This window comes from Triturus cristatus, chromosome 8 (assembly GCF_964204655.1).
Source record: "Triturus cristatus chromosome 8, aTriCri1.1, whole genome shotgun sequence".
Taxonomy (NCBI): Eukaryota; Metazoa; Chordata; class Amphibia; order Caudata; family Salamandridae; genus Triturus; species Triturus cristatus.
Window position 1 is genome coordinate 1,449,921,754 of NC_140591.1, and position 24,667 is coordinate 1,449,946,420.

The following is a 24,667-nucleotide window of genomic DNA, read 5'->3' on the forward strand; positions in this document are numbered from 1 at the left end:
GACAGACCACTGCCTCTTAAAGGCAGGTACAGAGATACCGGGGAGGGATCACTGCCTCTTAAAGGCAGGTACGGAAATTCCCGGGGCGGTATCGCTGCCTCTTAAAGACAGGAATGGAGCTACAGAGGAGGGATCATTGCCCCTTAAAGGCAGGTATGGAGATACCGGCAACAGACCACTGCCTCTTTAAGGCAGGTACGGAGATACCGGCGACAGACCACTGCCTCTTAAAGGCAGGTACGGAGATACCGGGGAGGGATCACTGCCTCTTAAAGGCAGGTACGGAGCTACCGGGGAGGGATCACTGCCTCTTAAAGGCAGGTATGGAGATACCGGGGAGGGATCACTGCCTCTTAAAGGCTGGTACGGAGATACCGGCGACGGACCACTGCCTCTTAAAGGCAGGTACAGAGATACCAGGGAGGGATCACTGCCTCTTAAAGGCAGGTACGGAAATACCCGGGGAGGGATCGCTGCCTCTTAAAGACAGGTACGGAAATACCGAGGAGGGATCATTGCCCCTTAAAGGCAGGTATGGAGATACCGGCGACAGACCACTGCCTCTTAAAGCCAGGCACGGAGGAGATACCAGCAACAGACCACTGCCTCTTAAAGGCAGGTACGGAGATACCGGGGAGCGATCACTGCCTCTTAAAGGCAGGTACGGAGATACTGGGAAGGGATCACTGCCTCTTAAAGGCAGGTACGGAGATTCCAGCGATAGACCACAGCCTCTTAAAGGCAGGGTAGGAGATAATGGCACAACACTGGAATTATTAAGGAGCTTTGAGGCGTGCTAAAATTGAGTAACATGGTATTTAGCCTCAAGAAATCAGACACGTGGCTCGGTCACTAATTAACCCTCACAGTGGTTTTAACTACTGCATTTCAGATTTAACCTGTGGAATAACCACAGAATTCATTGTCCGCATACCGGTTCGCCACCTGTTTCTTAAATTCCGTGGCTTTTTCCCCCTGATATATTGCGTTTGTTTTTGTATGTACAAGACACTCCGAGTGCGGATTTCTCTTTAGATCACATCTCTCTGTACATATAATAATAATAATAATAATAATAATTCACATTTGTAAAGCGTGAACACTCCCCCGTAAGGGTCTCTAGGCGCTGGGGGCCGTCGGGAAGATGAAGCAAGCTATTGCCCAGAGTCGCATGGTGCTGGGCTAATCTGCCGCCGGCGATCAAACCTTGATCCCCCAGATTCTGGAGTCAGTCGCCCTGGCCGCAGCGCCACACCTCTCCCTTAAATTAAGCTACCAGGAGATAAAGTTCTTTTGTTTACAAATCCGCAGGTGACCACAGGACTCGCTCCTAGGTCTTCAGGTTCCGAGGTTTCCTATGCAGTTCGTCTGTTCTCTCATAGATGGACAGTCACTGCTGTAGCAAGTGCGCCCAGGGCCCTAATGCAAGCAAGGCAGTCGCCCCACGCCCTGCTTTGGTAGAAAAAAATAAACCCCAAAAAACAATCAGTAAATGGCATAAAGGGGACACCTCAGTCCCCTCCTTGGGCCTCGGTGCCGCTGCACCTGCTGCACCTGTCATTCGCGGCCAGCATGACTCTCGGGTGGGGTCACGTGGGGAGAGGGGGTTAAGGAGGGGGGATGGGGGTAATTTAATTTGATTAACAAAAAAAACTTACCATCTCCTCCGGTCTCGCACCACGTCTCCTCTCTCCTCTCCATACAGCAAGCAGGCAGCCTCCCTCCCCAAGCCAATCACAATGCTCCAATGGCAGCGTTGTGATTGGCTCGGATGCCGACCCCACAGGCGTCAATGGGGAGGCCATTTTCTCAATGTAGGCTGCATATGCAGCCTGCATAAAGAAAATGCAGGGTGTGCATGACGGGTCAGCCCACAACAGTGGGCTATCCACTCCTCCCCTGCCTGGAGCAGGAACGCCCACCCACCCGCCCGCCCCCAACCAAACCCTGCCTTCTGCTGTCTGGCAGTGCGAGAAGCAGAAACATAAAATGGTATTTAAAATACCATTTTATGTTTCTGCTTCTTGCACTGCGAGAAAGCAGTGGGGCGACGCTCCTCCGCCCACGTGGAACTTACCTGGGCTTGCTAGCCCCTGAGTGCCACACTATGTTACCCTTGTACGGCATCTTTCTTGGTGTCCAGTTCTTCCAAAGCGTTTCCCGCCTTTATCGCATTCTCGCCGCCTCTGATGCTCTGTGTGCCCCTTGGTGCTCCCTCGGACTCCAAGCTCGTTTGCTGCAGCGTTTGAGGAGCCTCCAAAGTGCGCCGCCTCACATCGCCTTCACAATATAGAAGCGTTAGTTTATTTTTGTAATTAAAGTGACGTCTCGGGCTGCCTTAATCGGACAACACATTTTACGTTGAAGTCTCGAGTGCAAGGCACTTACCTGCCCTGTTGCGTGGAATCCGGCGCACACCGTTTCGTATTTTTCTCTCACCAAGAACCTCTTCATTTTAAATGTTTTTTTTTTAGTTAAGGGCCTTTTCTTTTGAGGAAAATAAATGTTTATTTCCAAAGTGCTACAGCTTCTCCAGGGTTTCTCAGCGCTAGAAAGGAAATGTATCTAACGAGGGAGTACAGAAAGAAAGGCAAGGAAACAGAGATTGTAGATCTGGCCGCGCATACAAACATATTGTTGCGCTCTCCGCCCTTCGTTTATTTATGACAAGCTAGACATGCAGCGTATCTGCTACATAATGAAACCCCCTGCCATATAAGGTACCAGGCCCACAATACGTTCTATCCATTCTGCGCCAGAAACTCCACCACAGGGGCTTCAGCCCACTGAGTTGTCCAATGAGACCATTCACGGAGAGGCGCACACATATCAAAGCACGGATGCTACCTTATGTTTATGGTGCATTCTGAAGCCTGCGGTGGGACTCCGCTCCATACAAAATGTGTCGGCAAAATGGATATTCGAAATTTTAATAATAGTATTTTTTTAATTTGTAACGCGACAACTCGCTCAGGTCTCAAAAGGGCTGATAACTGTTTTACCCCACTTAGTGGTATTATGGTATTCTCATTAGCTTCGGGAAGATGAATGCCTGTATTGGCTAGTCAGGCATGGTAAAATGTTAACTAAAAGTTGTGCAAAGCCCCCTGCTGCAGATGAAATAACCCACCATGCCAGCTAGACATTGACCATCTAGTAAACCCATTTGGGGCCCCCTTCCAGGACTAGCTTGGGGGGTACCTGGCATTGCCAGTTCTTCTTTATGTTTCAGGAAACATCTATATCCCAGCCCTGTTGAATAGTGCAGCGTGCCTCAGCGTGGCACGCCCCACCTTCAGAAATGCCCCGGGACATCTTCAGTCAGCGTTGGAGTCCATGACTTGTATCCTTGGTGAGCAGACTCATTTCTACACCTTAAAAAGCCTGTAACAGAGAAGAAACAGAACACAACGTGAGCCACGTTGCAGCAGAGACCGTGCCCTGGTCAGTGAACACAGGGATGAACAGAGGGCCGTGGACCAAGGGTGCGTATTTACAAGGGTGCAACTGAGCAGAGGTGGTAGGTGCCTAACTGGGGAGGTGGGAGTGTTCGGACTTGACATGTCTCGGTTTCTAGACCCCAGAAGGCTGGGGGAGTTCTGATGCACGTGGAGGTGCTGTCCTAGATTGGGGGAGCATTGATGGAGAGGGCCTTCCTTCTGGTCTTTGCTTCCCTACATTTCCTCGCCTCCCAACTGGCAGTGTCTACCCTCATATGGTGATGCCCACCATAAAAGACATGTTACACAGCCAGATACACATAGGTGCTGTTTCAGATGGCCACGTATTGTATAGTAGCATTATACATTGCTTTATGCCCCTGACAGGGACGCAAAGCTCTTTTTCCCGCCAGTATCCTGGGTGCCCCTTTTGGGAGTGTAGGGATGAGCAGAGTCCTGGACCAGTTTCAAGTGCGAGGCCTGAGGTTTGGAGATGTTATGTACGCATAAAGCGGCCTTGGACGTGGTCCAGTTGTTATTGAAGAAGCTCCAGACCTGTAGGAGGGAGCCAGTGAAGTTCTTTCAGTGTCAGGGTGATGCAGTGATATCTCTACAGGTCCTTGATGAGGCGAGCCGGACCCCGTAGGAAGCCTTCCATGGTGCCCACGTGGAGTTGGGAAGGTCGTAGAGTAGTACGATGCCTCTATCCAGGTGGAAGGGGATGAAGTCTTACATTGTTGAGTGAAGGGCTTCTGTGTTTCAGGAGGGAGAGTTGGTACCCTGCGTCCTTTGAAGGACATCTCTGCGTCAACGACGAACCCAAGTAATTCACAATTGCTTTCAGCTGGGATATTTATTTTATTTGAAGAGTTTTATATAGCGCTGGCTAGACCCGGAGGTATCGGAGCTCTTTACATGAGGAATCACAAGTTACAAAATTACATTCGTTACAGGAGACTAAAATAACAATAGCAAAAGACAGTGTTTCACAGTAACATGAGTTCTAAAAGTAAAACATAACAAAGACAAAAGGTCTGAAGGGGCGTAGAAGGTAGAGGGGGAGAAGTAAAAAGGGGATTGGAAAGACATTCGGTTCAGGCAGACCCCCGATATGAGCCACATGGCATATCGTTAGGATCATCCTGCAACTTGTAGGCAAGAGAAACCCTCGGGCAAGTCATTTGTACCAGAAGATATAAAATTCGGTGCCAGCTTCCCAGTTGACCACACTGTGCGACTGAGCAAATATTTTTTTTTCCTGCCCTTTGATTCCCTATCTACCAAAACAAGGGTGATATCCATGAACCGCGAGTTTTCCATTCTATTAATGCAAAGGCAGTGGCAGCCTCACTGTCGCCCCCATTTCCAGTTACACAGCCTAGACACAAGATGGAGGTGCCAGCGGACAATCTCTGGAGGCTTTTACGGTGGCATATAGGTAAGCGGGTAAGAAATGACGAGTCAGCGGCGGCTGGTTAACTCTACTCCATTTTGTACTGCATTTTCATCTGTTAACTCAATTTCACTGACGCAAAAAAAAAATCTTACCTCATATTGTGAGACAAAATGTAATTCTCATTAATGACAGACAGACTGAGTGGCTTTAATGGTGCAGAAATGAGGTTAAGTTCCTAGATGGAGATAAAATTCAATTGCCATATCCCTCTCTCATCCGCGCAGTCGGCCTCGCGCATTCTCCAGGAAGCTTTAGCTCCAGTCCCAGAGAGTGCTGGCATTGAATTAAACATCAGAGGCTAAACTCAGTCCCTCAGGTTGCAATATTTACAATTTTTGTGTGCAGTATTGTTATCCAGGAGTAAAACCCACAGAGGGGGCGAAGTTCCATGCCATTGAGCGCACTGGCATAAAAAGCGCGCGATCTCAGTAAAGTGAACCTCAGCCCACCACACCCCACCATGATATAGCCAGTCTGGCTCCTGTCCTGTGCCTGGAGTCATTTGAAAGCACATGTTGTTTTTTTTGTATTCACAGGGTGTGCCATTTCTTCAGTGATATTAGAGAAGGTAGGCTAGCCGGAAGCGTCGTAGCGGGTGCCGCATCTCGCTCAGATTTAATTGTGGCCAACATATAAATCACTGCGCGGCCAAACCAAAGTCGTCGTACCCTTACATTGTTAATATGCCCAATGTATGTGCAACAGCTGCCCATACTTCAGTATCATGCTTCAAGGAATAGGGGCACGCCACCTACAAGAATGGAGGCGGTCCTCCGTTACAGCCGTGCCTGCTAATTGACTTTATAATAAAAGGTTTGGTGCTGCAAGAGAGCTGTGAACAAAAAAATATTTCTATAAAGTCTGGTCTAAACTTAGTTAAATGGTCCAAACATGGTGTGAGGTACAACTGTGGTAGGAAAGTGGGAGCTGCTAAACTTTTCAGAAAACTGGGTATTTGAGGCAGAGAGGTGGAACAGCCCAGTTTGACATACACGTATAAACAAGTGCTGAAGATGACTAAGGAATACGGTTCAATGGTTTGTGAGATGGAGACCACTTCAAAGCCGAAGGGAGCCGTGAACAGGACCAAAGTGGAAGGTGCGACAGTGTTCAGTTGGAGCGAGGCTGTAAGAACTGATATTTTGGATAGGATAACTTTTTGAGAGAATTTGAGGGTTAGAATGAAAAAAAAATTGAACTATAAGAGGTCTGAATGAAGAGCAGATGTTCAGAGATGGACTATGCAATTGTAAACAGCTAGATTTATTCAAGTCCCTAGCAAAGGTCTTTTCTGCTGGGTCTTCAAGAAGACTGTCTTCACCCTTGCTGCATTCTATTTTCTGTGCATATGGTTGGGATAGATGGTCCTGTCCGTTGATGGCTTCATTGTCTGAGGGACACTTGACCTGTTCGAAGTAGCTCTGCCTAGTACAGTTAGGACGACGTCCGCAGACCGTGTTTCACTGTGGCCAGCAATTCACAGATCACAAGCGGCGGCTGAAGCACCTTATCAAGATGTCTGAGATGTGTACCACTTGCTGCCTGCAGTTAAAGCAGTCTAGATGTGTTACTATAGAAAGGAGAAGAGCTGTGTATCCATTTGGAACAGATGCTAAAAGAAGCTATTTCCATTTGTCATTGACAGAGACGGTCAAGCTGCGAGCTTCATTAGTCCATAGACACGCTCTTTTTTTGTTTTGGGAGGGTAGTTTTATATAGGACGAACTCCACCCGAAGGTATCCAAGACCTTTACATGAGCACAAGTTGCATTACAGATGTACGCGTTCTTTTTTTAGGCACGGGGAGATTAAGTGATTTGCCTAGAATCACAGGATGTTGAGGGTCCATGCCGAGACACGAACCCGGTTCCCAAGCTTCGAGGACGACCACTCTAGCCGTTAGGCCACATTCTCTTCTAGTTTTTGGTTTCAGTAACAGCAAGTACCAGTTTTGGCACTGCAGTCTTGAAATCGGCCAGTGATTCAATCCTCAAGTGCTCACAACTACTTCCTGGCATCATCCGAGTGGGTTCCCCTGCACCCAACTGAGTACCACTCATTGGGGTAATTTATTAATATACAGAGTTCTACCTTTATCAGCAGTCTGCTTGCCTTGTTGCAGTAATAAACTATCCATAGTTATTCTGATCGACTGTTGTGTACACTTTCAGTAAATCGAGTTAACAAAAAATATTATGTTCGAAAGTAGCCTATCTTACACTCAACCCAAATTTGACAAACCATCTTCAAACAAACTTCTCCTCTTACTCCTGGCTCTACATATCTGAATAATACATACAGAAATTCTGTTGACACTGTAGGTATCTGACCATTGTACATAGACTGTTGCCGCATTGGTTGTAGTTGCCCCTTTACGGAACTAACTGGCACCGGGCAGAGGCTGTTCGATTTAATGCTTTGAAAGTTCAGGATGAACAAGTCCAGATGGTTACATCCCTTCATGCTCATTCCCATACTCTGTGGGACATCCTCTGATCACATTTTCAGAAGCAGCTGCAGGCCTGTTAGAAGGAAAACTGAAGCCAAAGGCAGGGACCCAGAAAATAAAACTGAGAGCGGCCTGCGTGGAGTCCAAGCGGCAAGAGTGATGGAGCACTGATGTCTACACATGGCCAACGCCGAAAGATGCAGCGTGAAGTCAGTCTCTTCAAGACGTTGGGGCAGTGACAAGTGTTAGAGCCAGCTTCCCTGCAAGGCTTCAGGAGATGGTACGTGGAAACCAACACGGCCATTGTGGGTTGGTGTGACTGTTGCTGTGGCTGTCCTGTAGTTCAGCTTTTGTATAGCGCGTCAAAACCAAATCAAGGTCACAAAGTGGTTATAGAAACTAGGGTACCTGGGGTGTCCTTTATATGTGCTGGCTTGTTAGTTTGAAGGTTTATAAGGATTGGGCCTGGGCAAAATGTTATATACTCCAGAGTAACAAGAGTAGTTTTGGTAATTCTGCATTTCTTTTTGACACGAAATTACCGAAAATTAAGCAACTACGCCCGTTCGCATATTAATTAGTAATTTGGCACAAAATCCTACCACAGAAGCACAGGAACAACAAACTTAGCAAGCGGGAGAGGTTTCTGCTGGCTGCTGTTCATGTTCGGTTGCATGTAGTGCTATTTGTTTACTGCAAAATGCATTCATTGGTCCACTTTGGATACAAGCAAAAATTTTGCAATAGGAAAATAGTCCTCAATGCTGGGTTATGCTCCACATCTTATTTCATGTAATTTTGGTGGAATTTCGCATAATCATGCTACAGCAAATTGCATAAGTTACGTACGCCCTGGTTTAAGACACTTGCTGCAGCTGCTTTGTGGAAAACGTTTCTCTACATGTAGTGACATGGAAAGGTGAAATCATACAAATATGTACTCTTGAAAGTACAAACCATCACTTGTCTGTTTCAAATCTACCATGTTTTTGGAAACAACCAGTGTGAGAAGTTGGCCTGGTATATGCTGTCCACTAGTTATAGTGGACACCCTGTACCAGTTCAAACAACCCCTTATTGGTTGTAGGTTAAAGACAACCTTTATTGAAAGCTATCCTAGTGGTAGCTATGGAGAGCAGCCTTCAGGCTACGTCTTGAAGGAATGTAAAGCAGCTTGTTTCTCCAGTCTATAATCTCTTGAGTGCCTAAATGAAAGAAAACCACACCAGGTATATATAAAAAATATATGTATTTCTATCTAAACACACCCTCCTAGACTCTTTATGAGACTAGAGGTCAAAACACATAAGTTACACTTCAAATATCACAGTAAAATAGCACAAATACATCTCAGGCCCTAGGGGCGAGCCAAACCATATACTAAAATAGTGGTATAAGAACCACAACTTAACTAGACACAAGGCCTAGAGCCTGTAGAATCGCTGGGACCCCAAAGAACCACCCAAGGTAGTGACACAGGGGACCCACGGGGGCCGTGTGCAGTGGGTGAACACAGCTGCGAGCTCCCGTTAGCTTCTATGGGGAAAGTCACGGTTAGATTTTTAAAGATTAGGGACACTTAGAAACGAGTCAGGACCAAACCCTTTGGGACTTAGGAAGTTCTAGGGTCAACACCCACGGGAGCACTGGAGTACTCGTGTTACCTCACCCAGGGAAGCCGGGTGCATAGGTGTCAAATGGTGTTGGGTCGCGTCGTCTATTTCAACGGGAGCTGGCAAAGAAGTGCTGCTGCCGGGAAGATGCGAAGTTTCTGAAGAGATCCAAGCCTGGATCGAAGTCGAGAAGAACCTGAAAGCAGAGGGGACAGAGTCTGGGTCACTTGTCAGTGACCAGGAAGGCAATAGGCGGATGCCCACCGATGTCGGGTGATTTCAGGTGAAGGTCAAGCTTGACTCTTCAGCCACGATAAAGGAGGCGTCGAGGACGACCAGGAGCTGGATTCGAGCTGTCCCATGAAGGATGTCGAGTGCTGCAGCGTCGGTGCCCGGAATGGACACAACAAGCCTTGGCAACAGCAACCCACGCAGAAAAGAGAAAGCTGCTTCGGTGCAGACCAGCAAGGTCTGAGGGACTCACCACTTGGTTAGGAGTCAGGGCACATCTGGAGCAATGAGGGAAGCCCAAGGAAATTCCTCAGGGACCCACCAGTCAACGGACCAGGGATCGCGAAGGGACCTCGAGACGAAACACAAAATGGCAGCCCACGGGTCACTCGGGGTGACTAGGCCGACAGTCTTCGGTGGATTCTGTGCTCGAGGTTGGGGGCTATAAGTGAGCCCAAGCACGGCTTTGAGACGGGAAGTCAATGCACTTGCAAAAGTGCACGGTGACCAGGAGTTCCGGTTCCACGCCACTCACAAGCTTTTCTGGGGACTCGGGTCGGCCTCTGAGATGTCGGAAATCCTCTTCCTGGGCTGCAAATACTTCGGAGTCCGGCGGGAGCTTCGGAGATGCAGACCGGCAAATTGCTTCGTTGGTGCCTGCCAAGCAGGGGAGTCACTCCTTGACCCCAAGGGAGATTTCTTCAGTCATCTAGTCTTTAGTAGAGCGTCGAAGGTCCAGGATTCAGCTTCAGAGTTTCGTCCAGGGATATCTAAAGTTCTGGTTACAGAGGTTCCTTACTTATACCTAAGGAAGGGGTTGGACTAGCTCCAGGGACCCCCTATGGCTACACCCATTTCCTTTGTCCAGTTTCATGCCAGAGCAGGGGCTGGAAGCCCCTGAACCGGTTTGAGCTGGACTATGCACAGGGACACCAAATGTGCCCCCAGTGCAGGACTTCAAAGCACTCTGAGAGTGCTCCCACCCAGCCCCAATACACATCATCCTGTCGGGGAGGTGGTTACACCTCCCTGTGACAGGAAACCTATTGTCCAGGTCTCCCCTGCCGGAGTTTCAGTCAGCAGCAGGAGGCCAGGACTGTGTCTGTGGCTGTAGCATCCATTTTGTGATGCCAGGGTTCTATTAGATTTCTACCCGGTATACCAGTACTGCCATGTCTCTCCCTCTAGAAGGGTGGGATCATATCCTCACATCAAGAACTGATGTGGCGGTATGATTCCAAGGTGTTTGACACCAAACACGACATGTTTCCGTGCAGTCAGTCCAAAGTTAGGATTAACTGTTTAAGATATAATGCACTTAAGAGTATATGGTCAGGCTGCACCACTGACAACCCCGGAGAAGAGATTCCGAAGGCTGCAGAGGGGCTCAGCTATTGCTTGGGCACCCTCTCGCATATAACCAAGCACCCTGCCTTCAGGATTGATAAGGCCTGCCATAGGGGTGACCGATAGGTTACTATGTGCAGTGATAGGTGAGGTATAGTGAACCTATACCTCAGTAAGGGGTGCATGCACCACCTTACCCAGGCTGCAGTAGCAGACCTGTGGTGTCATTTTGGAGGGCTTTCCAGGGGTGGCACAATACATGCTTCAGCCCCTGGTAGGCCTCTGGGGTATCTATGCCCTTGGTACATAGTATACCATATACTAGGGACTCACAAGGGTACCCCAGAATCCAATCTGGAGTGTACCTAAAGTACATGCAATCAAGTTAGAGAGGAAGCAGCTAGGCTGGGGCCCTGAATAGCAGGGTCCCAGCCAGACTAAAGTCGAAAAACAGTGAAACACAAGCAAAAAGTGGGGGTAAACATGTGAAGCAGTTCCTACTCTCCTACAACCAGGTCTTTACTACTTTTTGGAATTCAAGGTGGTTTATGGTTTTCCTCATTCTTGCTTGGAGAAAGTTCCACAGCTTGGCCGTCTGAATGGACATGGGACTCCCATCGGTGCAAGACTTTCTGAAGGAAGTGATCACCCACAGTGAAACTAGTCTAGAACGGAGCAACCTAGTTTGGTAATTTGTACAAAATGTAATCAGAAGGAACAGTGGTCAAATGCCATTGATGGCCTGATGCACTATGCAGAGAGGTTTCAATGTGCTACATCTAGCCATCAGCAGCTAGAGGAGAGACTGGGAAGCCGAAGACGTACGGTCACGCATATATAGACTTAGGAGTTTACGGTGGCTGCACTCAATATTGAGTGGAGTGTGTTAAGAGGTTTCAAATGCAAGGACCTCAGGCGAAGTCTTGAAATGCTCAAAGTTTATGGTTCACTGTTTTGGAGTTTCTGTGGAAAATGGACCAGTCTTGAGGCCAATTATGAATTTGGAAGCACATTTTAACACTGGTACTAAGAAACCTGAGGGTTGTGTCGCTATACATCTGAAGTAAGACATTATCTGATACTTAGTGGTTACATTTGGCTGTTCTTACTGCTTGAATCTGTGATTTCTGGCCAGTTAGGACATGGCTTTCAGGTTGACTTCTCAGAGGACGTGGGCCGGCGGCTCTCCCACTTGGAGAGAATTGCTATTGAGTTTTCACAGCCTGCCTACGGGAGAAAGATCAAACTGCATGTAGTGCTCTAGCCTACACGAATGTAGTCGAGAACCCACATATCCTCTGAGGAAGAGCATTACCATAAGTCAAAGAAGCATTGTGCATTAATTACACAGGCTTGGGTGCTGTTTTACCTTCTCAAACGACAGCGTTGGCATTACGCACCCGTAAAGGCCGACAGCGTTGGCATTACGCTCCCGGAAAGGACCTCGAAGACCTGTTTTGGAATTTACAGTAATGGCTCCTCTGACGGATATTCAGCACTTCCAAGGTTCGTTAAAATGCACTGCGGTTTTAAGGGCTAATTAGCTGTGTGTCTTACTTAGTTCTAGCACACAAGTAGCTCTTCACTACGATCCGCGACTTAATCAAATAAATGGGTGTTTTATACCATAAGCGACAAGCGTTTCATCTTTCCACAGAATTTCATTTACCTTCAATTGGTTTTAATTACACGGCCTGATCTTCCTGAATTGAAAGCTGCCTACAAAATGCTCATGAAGGGGAAGTCGGAATGCGCTGAATGCCAAAATCGCTTGGCTTTCGTTGCACATAAGAGCTCTTCGTTGCGTCTTGGCGGTATTGAAAATCTGCCAAGTTAGCCTAGATGGGCTGATGCTGAAACAGTGTGGTAGAGAGCAGCTCTCGAGACCAGCTGTCAGTCGAGAGTGCCGGCTCAGTCGTTTGACGTCAATAGCTGAGGGCACCGGCTATACATTTGCTCCAATTAGGACTTATGGCTTGGTGATTGGAGCCCTAATTTGACATAGCAGAACATTGATTGGCATATCTGCTTTCACCAAGGGTTTTATTTATTTTTTTGAAAACATGCCTCCATATGTTGGGTTTAGATGAGGTCAAAGAGAGATTGTTTCAGCAACTATGGAAAATGGTGTAGTAGAGGATGTTACTCGTTGCTTTCAGTCCTTACTGTCAACGCCTCTACGATAACTTCAAGCCATTAGTTTGCCTAAGGAGGTGGCGCTGGGCTACGAATTCACAAAATAAGGCAACATATTTACAAGAAGTTAACATGGGTCACATCCCATGTCTGATTCACTCTATGGAGGGCCAATTGAAATCGAAGGGGAGGCTGGGACTTGGGTGTCGGAAGAGGGCACGGAAGGTGGAGCCAGCGCTCTGCTAGCTGCCGGCACCAGCAGTCGAACGAAGACCCTGCTGCTTTAGGAGTTGCGGCATCCGCAGAGAGGCGAAGGATTTCCAAACTACTAATTTCCAATGAATAGAAGGACTCTCCTCTTAAAATAGTGCTCACCAGGTGCTGTGGATTCTGTCCTTTAGGTCACAGCCTGTGTAAATCACAAACTTGTAGGACACTAGGCCACCAAGTGGGTATGAAGCTGCTGGAAAGCGTCAGCGTTGTCGAAGCACTTCTCCAAAATGATCCACCATGTTCGGCTCCCCGGTCAAAGGCCATTTGCTTTGTGCATATGTGCCATAGTCCTCAAATGCATGATTCCACTGGTTTCTCTGTGTCTGTGAGGCTCAATACAGCACTATACACTTCTCTGTTATCATAAGGTATTGCGATTCTGAGGCAGATGAACCTCCAGTCTCCTAATAAGATTCAGGTTATGAACCGCAAAAAATGCGCTCATGATTGTAATATCCCATGATCGCGATAAGATACACCTGTGGAAGATCAGGCGAATCCTAGTCTCAAATCCCCCGCTGTGCAGCAAGCTTCATCACCATACGTCCGACCTTTTCTCCAGGTCCTCTGGCAGCTTCTCTGCTGAATATTTTTTTTGCTCACCTCTGTTATATGAGGGCCTTGGATGCTACAGAAATGCTCATTGGCTGCTGAGGTGTCCTATGTAGCTCTCGGCTCTCCGAAGTGTACATCAGCCAAGCAGTTAAGGCTTAATGTAGGTGGAGAATTTTTCTGTCTGTTCTCAGCATGATAAAGAGCTGAAAATCCGGCTTCTGCCCATGTTGGAGGGGAGATGTCTGAGCGTAGTTTGTGAGAAATTGTTTTTTTGATTTTTATGGGTCAGTTTCGGGTGTTATCCATGGCCCAAGGTTTGCCATGGTCCTTGTACATTACATGTCCAAATAGGTGGAGGCAAAGTTTGTGAGGGATACTGATGTAAAGAATCGTGTTACTTTTCTCACTAATATTTTTTCTAGGGAAGGGTTTACATGTAGTCTGGCAATGGGGTTCTTTTTACATCCAATAATATTCAAGCATTTCATAAGGACGCTGGTGCGATACACAAGAAGTGGCATTGCTATCCTCAATGGAATGGATTTGCCGAGAAGATAAATAGGTTAGTTAGTAAACATGTAAGATGTTAAGTTAGATCCAAGTAGATCAATTCTATGGGCGTATCTCAGAATGCCACATTGTGTGACCCCTTTGAGATCTCTGCGAGATAGAGAAGTGCTGGATCTACTGAAGCAGAGACGACGCAACAAATTCAATATTTTGGAAAAGAACAAGAAAGGTGGGGTCCTCTTGTGGAGTAAGTGAGGAACAGAATTGCTGTACACCCTGAATATCGGCACCAGAACATCAACAAGACGTGGAACACCCTCCCCATTCGCCTGCGGCAGACCGAAGACCTTCTGACTTTCAGAAGACTCCTCAAGACCTGGCTCTGCGAACAGTAGCAGCTCTCCCCCCCACCCCCCCCCCCACGCTCCCGCCGGCGCCTTGAGACCCTCGCGGGTATGTAGTGCGCTTTACAAATGCCATGATTGATTGATTGATTGAGATGTTATATCAAAAATAGGATTTTTTTTAAGTAGCTAGTAATAGTAAATCTTTTCTTCCGATATGCACTTACCCTTCGATATTTTGTCCCTAAATATTCTTGTATCGTGATATTCTAGTGGTCGATATTCGGTAGTACAGCCGCAGAATTAAGGAGAGTCAACAGATGGAGCAAAGTGTGACATGACTTATCAAACATGTGAAAGTTTGTAGGTTTGAGAGATCTGATCTGGTGCATGCGAAGTTGCCTATGACCAATGCCAGAAAATGAAGAATGAGGTGTTCCCCACAGCGAAAGTATGAGAGCATGTGGCCTAACGGCTAGATCAGTCGACCTCAAAGCTGGGGAACGGGGTTTGAGTCTCGGCAGGGAGGCTCAACAGCCTTTGATTTTGGGCAAATCACTTCATCTCCCCGTGCTTGACAAAATGAATGTGCCCTTCTGTAACACAACTGGTGCTCATGTAAAGCGCTCTGATACCTTCGGCTCGAGCTTGTACTATATAACGCCCCACCCCCCCCCCGAGTGAAAGTGGTAGTACTGTGAGGTTGCCGTATGGGCAGTGGTGGAAGTGTTACTGCATTGTGAAGATGAGGGGGTATGGCGGCTTGCGGCGATGAGATTTCAGTTGAAAGGTGTGTCAGTGGTCGGCAGGCCTTTCCTGATATCTAATACACTTTTTTCATACCTCTAAATGGTTTCATCTGGTATTAAAATACATTACGGTACTGCTTCGCTTGCCTCAAATGTGCGTTTCTTAATATGGTGCCATCTGTGCCACTTGAAAAACCTGGTTCTGTGGCGACAATTTTCCCATCATAATTATGGTTTTGCCGCCCATAACACGCTATCCGCTATTTTCTGTATTATTGGTAGATTTTATCAAGTACATTGTGTCTTGCTTAAGAGTTCACTTGTCACACCTGTGGCATGCAGTGCAAAGTCACACCTGACGCTTGCAAAAGATAACTGGTCACATTTCAGCTGTTGATTACTGGATTCAGGCACTTGAGAGGTGATAATTTTGCTGACGTGGTGTAACATCCTCAGGTGATGGACTGGAGGAGGGCTTTAGTCTGCAGCATTAAACAAAAATTTAGTAGATGAAATGCATTTGTAAGGAACAACTCACTCTTTATCATGAAAATGTTTTGTTTTACATCACACCGTCGTGTTTACACCCCGGGCATTGTTCTCTACTTGTCTGTAAAGGACACCCAGACTCCAGGAGAATAAACCCAAACCAGCTGCCTCTGTTTTTAAGGTCCAAGGTCTTGAATCCCAAAGTGCCACCTATCAAAACACACCCATCATAAACATACAAAGCAGCAGGGTTGTTTCCTAGTGCAGAAGGCGTGCTTCCTGAGGCCTCACAGCCAAGACTGAGAGCCATTTTTAAACAGAAGTGTGATGCAGAGAGGCACACCTTTTATTTAGGAAGTTTTCACAGGTGTTAAATTGTATGTATTTGACAGACTCGGTTTCACTCTGGAGGTAACAAGGAGAGTGTTAATAAAAATAGCATTTCGTGTTCCCATGCAAGACAAAATAATTACTTGTTGACGAATAGCATTTTGAATTGATATTTGGTTAATGTGCATTGTTTTTTTACTTTACATACTTGTGCCTTTAATTTGGCAATCCCATTTGTAGCAACGTGAGATAACATATTCAACGTATAGAAGATGTTTCAGAATGTATTCTAACGTTTGCCTTTAATCGTATAATATGCTGCATAATTTACCTTTTGTTGCCACACAATTTGCCTTTCTTGCCACATAATGTGATCATAAATGGTACATAATGTCACCACCTTTGCCGCATTATTCTAATACCGAATAATTCCAGCTAGCCTGCCTCTGTGTAGGCACCAAAAAAGGAAAGTTGGTGCGGCCTATGGTATGACGTCATACGCAGTGTTTTGTGTTTTCAGGACCTGGGTGTGTTAAAATTGAAACCATTCCTCCAGCCTGTAACACAAGTTTGCACGTAATCGGATGTCAGTGACTGGCCAGTTGCATGCGAATGGGGGGCACCGGGAGGGACATGTAACACACAAGCCCACCCTAGCCCCATGGGAAATGAAATCTTGTAACACACCCAACATCTACCAAAGAGAGGCGCTACACTGACATCTGGCCGAGCCGGTCACCCTTGAACGCTGCCTGCATTCACCCAGTCCATTTGCTGCCGCGCTCTTCGCACACTTAACCAGGTTTTAATTACATGTGACTTTTGTCCCGGCCTTCTGAGGGGACCCTGCTTGCCCCACGCCCACCCCTTTCATCAGGCCTCCTTCAGAAGGGTCAGGGGTGCGGGGGGATTAGCGGGTGACCCCGGCGTGGCCTGCCTTTCTGTGCTCACCAGAGGCGCTTTGTGGCGCGGATTAGCGCCTTGAGCCGCAGGAATGCGCGCTGGCTGGCGGAGTGTGACGCTAACAGTGCCCTCTCATCTCTCTCTTGTCTCCACAGAGGTCTGCGCGGCGGACTGCGGCGGACACGGCGTCTGCGTGGGAGGCTCCTGCCGCTGCGACGAGGGCTGGACGGGCGCCGCCTGCGACCAGCGGGCCTGCCACCCGCGCTGCAACGAGCACGGCACCTGCCGGGACGGCAAGTGCGAGTGCAGCCCGGGCTGGAACGGCGAGCACTGCACCATCGGTACGAGCGCCCCAAAACACTTCAAAGGAGGGAGTGGAGTGGGAACAAGAGCGGCGCGCTCCGCTGGTCCTGCGCGCCTCGGAGCATGCATTATTAATGTGGGAAGGAGGCGAAATGTCCTTTCATTTGGTAATGCCGCGGCCGCCAGTGGAAACCCGTGTTTGCATTGTTGCCTTCTGGGTGCAAGATGAGTGCGCGTGAGCGGTGTGTTCAGCGAGCCTTTTATTTATAGGGCAGGAGCTGGCTGGCCAGCGGTCATATATCCAGAGAAGAGCTCCAGCGAGACCTCACAGACCAGCACTACACAAGCACCTTAGCTGGAGGGGCTTCTGCATACATGCTAATTCAACACCACGCGAAGACCATGTCTTAGCATAAATTCTGTGCAAGGCCTCCTCCGCTAGAGAGACCATTGCCAGACATGGCAGTCCAGCACCTTCCAAAGACCCCTTTCTTACTAGAACCGCCCTAGAGAGACCATTTCCAGACATGGCAGTCTAGCACCTTCCAAAGACCCCTTTCTTAGTAGAACCGCCCTAGAGAGACCATTGCCAGACATGGCAGTCCAGCACCTTCCAAAGACCCCTTTCTTACTAGAACCGCCCTAGAGAGACCATTGCCAGATATGGCAGTCCAGCACCTTCCAAAGACCCCTTTCTTCATAGAACCGCCCTAGAGAGACCATCGCCAGACATGGCAGTCCAGCACCTTCCAAAGACCCCTTTTTTTACTAGAACCGCCCTAGAGAGACCATTGCCAGACATGGCAGTCCAGCACCTTCCAAAGACCCCTTTCTTCATAGAACCGCCCTAGAGAGACCATCGCCAGACATGGCAGTCCAGCACCTTCCAAAGACCCCTTTTTTTACTAGAACCGCCCTAGAGAGACCATTGCCAGACATGGCAGTCCAGCACCTTCCAAAGACCCCTTTCTTACTAGAACCGCCCTAGAGAGACCATTGCCAGACATGGCAGTCTAGCACCTTCCAAAGACCCCTTTCTTACTAGAACCGCCCTAGAGAGACCATTGCCAGATATGGCAGTCCAGCACCTTCCAAAGACCCCTTTCTTACTAGAACCGCCCTAGAGAGACCTTTGCCAGACATGGCAGTCCAGCACCTTCCAAAGACCCCTTTCTTACTAGAACCGCCCTAGAGAGACCATTGCCAGACATGGCAGTCCAGCACCTTCCAAAGACCCCTTTCTTACTAGAACCGCCCTAGAGAGACCATTGCCAGATATGGCAGTCCAGCACCTTCCAAAGACCCCTTTCTTCATAGAACCGCCCTAGAGAGACCATCGCCAGACATGGCAGTCCAGCACCTTCCAAAGACCCCTTTCTTCATAGAACCGCCCTAGAGAGACCATCGCCAGACATGGCAGTCCAGCACCTTCCAAAGACCCCTTTCTTCATAGAACCGCCCTAGAGAGACCATTGCCAGACATGGCAGTCCAGCTCCTTCCAAAGACCCCTTACTTACTAGAAGCATCCTTGTTCGAGGACCAGCACTGTGCCACACTGCCCACTTATCAGAGTTGCCACTGCCCCACGTGCAAGTACACTACCACACAAAGCCCCATTATGTGTTTAATTTGACCCTCGATGATTTATTTTTATTCTTTTTGTTTGCAGACATGCTCGCTCTTTCATATGAAAGAAATATGCACTAAAGTTTTAGGTGGTTTGTGGGAAAGGTGATGGTGAGACCATGTATTATATGGGATAAAGTACCCTCTGGCGGACATATGGATATGGCGAGTAACCTCAGAGTTCCATAACCTTATAACGGAACTCGTCCTTCGGCCTTGTTCTTCTATATGGTTATGGATCTCCTCAGTGGTGTGCAATATCCTTATTATGTAAGTAACTAGGGGTTAGTGGACTAATGTGACCACTGCAGGGGTCTGTGTTCAACCTCATGGTTACCATTTCATATCCCGGTGGGTCCACTCATCCTTTCATCCTTCTGAGGTCGATAATATGAGTACCAGTGAGTTGGGTAAGACTAAACATCTGTCATTAAGTTGCAAGATACCCCTAGGTGAACGTGCACTTTTCACATACACGTTATGTTATGGCAAGTTGTACTCCATCTCTTATATTATAAGAGGTGTCACTGCACGAAGTGCCATTTCGGCACCTTGCAACACTCCCTTCTTAGCAGAGCTGTCACTGTATGACATGCCACTACATCACTGTGCAAAGCACCACTATGAGAGATGCCACTGCACCACACAGTCCCCTACCGACTATAGGTCCCACTGCACAACACGCCAATTTAGCACCACAGAACGCACCTTATTTTTAATTGCTGCAGTTGCTTTACACTGCGTCAATGGATGGACATATGGCACACTGAAAAATACTTTCTCAAGAATATCAGTGCCAAAATGACTTCCTGAGAGAGTGCACACTATGAGCACGGCATTTTAGTATCCAGTGCTCGTGATGGGATTGTGATGAAAAATTAAGGGCATTGTTGCCAGCACTAAATGAAAGTTGATTGTCATGACAATTACATTTCTTAATTTTTGTGTCGCTGTCTTAGATTCCCTTTGATTTTCGCTATTAGCAGTTTTGTAAAGTTTCTCATTTTATAACTTTGTTGGTGATGGTAATCATGGCACCCACACTATAATATAAGATGGACTGCAGGGGCGACAAGTACTGCCTCTCGCCCTGAAACAGAGGAAAAATATTCCAGTCAATTGTTGAAAGAACTGTGAATATAGTGGTAAGTTCAAAAGACATTTGTTTAATTGTTTCTCTGGCTTAACAAGAGTAAACCAGACTTGAAAGGGGATATATAGTCAGAAATCTTTTATTTATAGATCACATTTAATAGCCTTTAATAAATCCTAATCCGACATGTTTCGGCCCTCATTCTAAATGGCCTGGGAGCTAAGTGTGATAACACCGCCATGGGAAATGTGGGTGCTGCAGAGTGTGGTAGTGTTCGGTCTGGGTTTACTTGCCCGGCTCTAAATTTCTTCCTCGGAATCAGGGATAGCCTGGGATTTTGATTATCACAGATTTTCGCATTTCAATTTTTTTTTTCCCATGCAAATGTTACCTGATTTTTCTGGTGAAATCTGTACTAGGAAAATTATCAGATTTGTGGTAATTTCACACAAAATGTAATAAAGAAAAAGGTGCAAAAACACATTTGCGCCCGATTCATAGTTCGAGTACTAGTTACCAAGCAACTTCAGATTCAATCGAAGTGTTTCCTCTTTCCTTACGGGTCCGTAAGTAACCCTACATTCAACGACTTCCTGTGAGTCACAGTAACTGTTCCCTCTGTGCAGAAGTCTCCTCATTGAGTGAGCTCTGAGCTCAATGTCTTCATGTCATCAAGCACATGGGGAGAGGATGTAGCTTAACAGCTAGAGCGGTCCACCTCGAAGCTGGGGAACCGGGTTTGAGTCTCGGCAGGGACGCTCAACATCCTGTGATTCTGGGCAAATCACTTAAACTCCCTGTGCCCAACAAAATGGATGTGTACGTCTGTATCACGACTGGTGCTCATGTAAAGCACTCTGATACCTTGAGGTCAATTTTGCGCTTTAGAACACTCAAAAAAAAAAAAAAGCACATATTGCTTCAGACCAGGTGTTCTGCTTAAGAAACCCATGCATTCTAGGAGTTGTGATCTTGGGTCCCATCAAGAAACCCAACTGGTCTTATCTCACAGGTACAGTATTTTCTACTAGGAAGGCTCTGTACTGGAGCGTTGTGTCCTTGGTTACCTGGAATCTCTTAGCAACCTGAAGGTCACTGCAATGAATTGAGGCTCCTCAGAAAGTCTGGGAATTATACAGTCCTCCATAGAGAAGAAGATTACCAGTTTCCAGTAAAATCTCCAGAATGCACAGTTCCAGGCAAGATAAAGTGTGCAGCCCTAGTGTTAACCAATCATTTAAAGTAACTATGCAAAGAACTAAACTTGTTTACAGAGCTACAAAAAGAAAACAAATAAATCAAACACAAACCAGAGTAGAGTTTAAACCTAGTTGGGTTCCAGCACACATGGCCAGGAGTTGCAGGGGCTCTTCCTGATCTGGGAGGGGCCCCCACCCAAACTAGGCCTCAGAGTGAAAGGATGTAGCCAAGAAAATAGGACAGGGTCAGGCCCTGATGGTTTCCTGGTGACAGATGGGCTCCTGACATAGCCAGAATCCTTAAGAACACCCCAGGCAGAGTGTGGGAGCTCCCTCATGCCGAGCTGGACCCCAATGAACTGAGAATCTGTATTCTGCAACTGCTGACAGTCACCGTGGGAGGAACTGAGCATGCAGACGCATGCAGGGCCTTCATGCTCGCGAAGCATCTGTCAAGGGAGGAAGGTGTCTTCCTGCGCAGCTCCTCTCAATGCCGAGATTTTTTACACACACACGCACACACATATACTCATACACACACACACACACGCACTCCTCCCCCACACATCCACCGTGCAGGAAAAGATAGGTGAGTAGGGAGTCGATAAACGAGGGAAAATTTAAATTAAAAAAAGAAAAACACTTACCTTGCGCGCGCTGCATCGCGGAGTTGCGATGCGGCTAGCTCAGGGTGTTTTTCTTTAATTTGATTTTCCCTTGTCGTTGTCTGTGGACTCCATCCCCACCCCGCACCACGGCTCTCATCTGCACACACATCTAACTCCAGGGTATGGTTCCCTGGACAAACTCCCCTGGAGATGCCGGACACCATCTCTGTACCCATAACAGGGCAGTCGTCCTTTGCTGGGTCAGTCACCCCAGTAAACACGGTGAGCAAAACCTCCCGTAGCCCATCTGGTTCTGCGCCAGGGCAGCAAAACCTTGCTGTGGTAGTTAGTATAGGTAAAGAAATAGCTTTTGGCACATTTTGCGTTTCATCTAGAGGGCTGGCGTGCTACGATACAATGTCAGGCCTGTGAAGCGTGCAAACATTTCACCTATATTTGTGCCTCCATTGCATGCACAGGTGTCCAGTGCCAGTGAATGTGGTCCATCTAGGTGCACTTCCTCGCAGTGTTTAGTATTTTCTACTCTGCTGTAGCTTCTATCACAAATGCTGCAGACCCCTGGTAGTAGCATAAATTAACATGCTTGATAATGCTGCAGGATTCTTCCTAATCTGTGTGAGGTTGGATAGCTTTAAGGTATCTTCAGCACCAAGACATCAAACCAATATTCTGCCCGCTGACGAGACATGCACATGCGCGCTTGCCAGTATTGCTCGTCCTGCGATCTGTTGCCTTCTACTTGTCGGTCATTCGCCCCTCGTATGACTGCAGCTCCCTCTGTGTTCGAAGCTCTACTTTACTGCAGTATCAGGGTGGTGCTTACTGGGGTCGCAGACGAGACTGGAGTGGGGACGGAGGTATGCAGCTCACATATGCCCCCTTATCTTCACCGAATGTATTGAGGGGTGAAATTGGAATTGAGGGTTTGCTGCAGATAGCGGGCTTCCATGCGATTGCGTGTGTTTGTGTGCGCGTTTGTAGGAAAAAGGCATGAAAAGCAATATCTAGGATGCGCTGCTAGACAAGATAAGGGACCGGCTGATTGTTGTTTTGTCAAATAATGGGTAGTGAACAAAAGACCCTTAGTATCGGAGGGGAAATACCAGTACAAACCAGTCTAAGGGCAGTGCTACAGCTGTGGGCAGGTCCCTGACCATTCCAAACCCTGTGCCGCTGGGGGGGAGGGGGGGGGGGTCTCAAGGTGTGCACTTTGGATGTTGGGGGTGGGTGGTACCTTACAGAAGATGGACCCTTGAGCCTGGAAACAGAGCCCCTGTTGGGTGGGGGTGTGCACTTTGGACTTTGGGGGTGGGTGGTAACTTTCAGAAGATGGACCCTTGAGCCTGGAAACAGAGCCCCTGTTGGGTGGGTCTCAAGGTGTGCTCTTTGGATGTTGGGGGTGGGTGGTACCTTTCAGAAGATGGACCCTTGAGCCTGGAAACAGAGTCCCTGTTGGGACTGGAGAAGTAATTCCACCTCCCCTTCTGATCACTGTGCCTCACCCAAGCAGGGCGGAGTAGCGTGAACACCCCTGCGCTAGGCAGCTGCACCGACCTAATCCGAACATAAGCTTCTACCACAGAAGTGGTAAACTTCATCTCACGACGGCTTGTCATTGACAAATTTATAGAATGTAAAAACGATTCCGAAAGTCATAAATGTCAGCGAAAATTGAATAGTGTGGCTGAGACGAAAAGTAATAAGGCAGTAATATTGGCACAGATGAAAGGACATTGACTTGGAATTACATTAAGTGTGTGGTAAGCATTTCCCTTGTGTGATTTTCCTGCATGGCACCTTCCTCTGCCGCAGTCGCCCCGTCTGTGTTTGTCATTGCTTAACCTGCTTTACCATTGATAAATGTCGCACCCCATTGCCGCGGCTCATGTTCTCGATGATAATGCCACGCGAAGCCAGTAACTTTTCTAAGGCGGGAAGCTTCTGTTGCCATTTTTGGCTACTGTAGTTGGGCAATAAGCATACTACAGTTCTCCGAGGTAGGTTACCAGGGGCCTTGGGAAACAGAATGTCACTCATGGGTATTTTTGGGGCTAATGCCAAAGTGGGCTCGGGCTGCACCCATGCTGCAGAAACAGCTGGACGGCAGCACGCGTCTTGTGAGGACTCTCTTGTCCATCAGGCCGTGTCTAGTCAGAGATTGGGAGATCAGTGTTTTTGGTTCTAGAAGCTCACCAATGAATGCTGCTAATTTACAAAAAATTGGGCCGGTCTAGTGTACCAAAGTACCACCTCGTCGTCATGGTAACTGATGTGCTGAAAAATGGACACAGAAGCTTACGGAAAATCTCTATTGCAGAAACTCAGATGTATATTCTAGGACATTTTTCACTGGGCACATATTCAATGTATATATTCCTTTCTTTCACATGTTGGGTAAAAAAGTTAAGCTTTTACTATGCGCCCAATAACTGTTTTGGTTTTGCCTGGTGGAAAATGATTTACCGGCTTAGGGTGCTACTCTTACAAAGGAAATGGTGGAATGCAAATCTTCGGATAGAAGTTTGGAAAAGTGGGAAATCCTCAAAGACTGAAAGTAAGAAACCTAAAATGTACAATTGGTGCAGCCTGCTTGCATTGGAAGGCTCACTACAGTGTGTTTTCTAAGGTATGGCTGCCCGTCACAGATTACTGCCCAACAGTCCATGCAAGACTGCACCACTAACCTTAAACATAGATGAGGTGGTCATCGGAGGTTTTAAAACCAGACCTGTAACCAGTCCGAATTCCTAGCTCTGTTTTAACTGCTGAAGTTTGTCTCCAATAGTCATACTACTATGTGCTCCAAGCTACAATCCCAGTATTTACTGCACAGCTATTGGGCCATCTTGGTGGCGTGTACACATTGTATGACCAGGAATTAAGAGATCGCCACCTGCGCGAGATGGATAGAAGTGGTGGTGTTTGATCCCCGCCCACTGAGCCTTCACTGGCCCTATGTGGTTGAGAAATGGGGAGTCCTTATGGTGCACT

At 47.5% G+C, this 24,667-nt stretch overlaps 1 protein-coding gene across 1 annotated transcript in view; it reads left to right on the forward strand.

Annotated features, from left to right (window-relative positions):
• The window catches only part of TENM4 (teneurin transmembrane protein 4), a 1,193,139-nt gene that overhangs the window by 1,020,074 nt on the left and 148,398 nt on the right, over nt 1-24,667 (forward strand). The window contains exon 17 of the mRNA XM_085623238.1: nt 16,981-17,166. Coding sequence (XP_085479364.1) covers nt 16,981-17,166 — 186 coding nt within the window. The remainder of the gene's footprint in view (nt 1-16,980; nt 17,167-24,667) is intronic.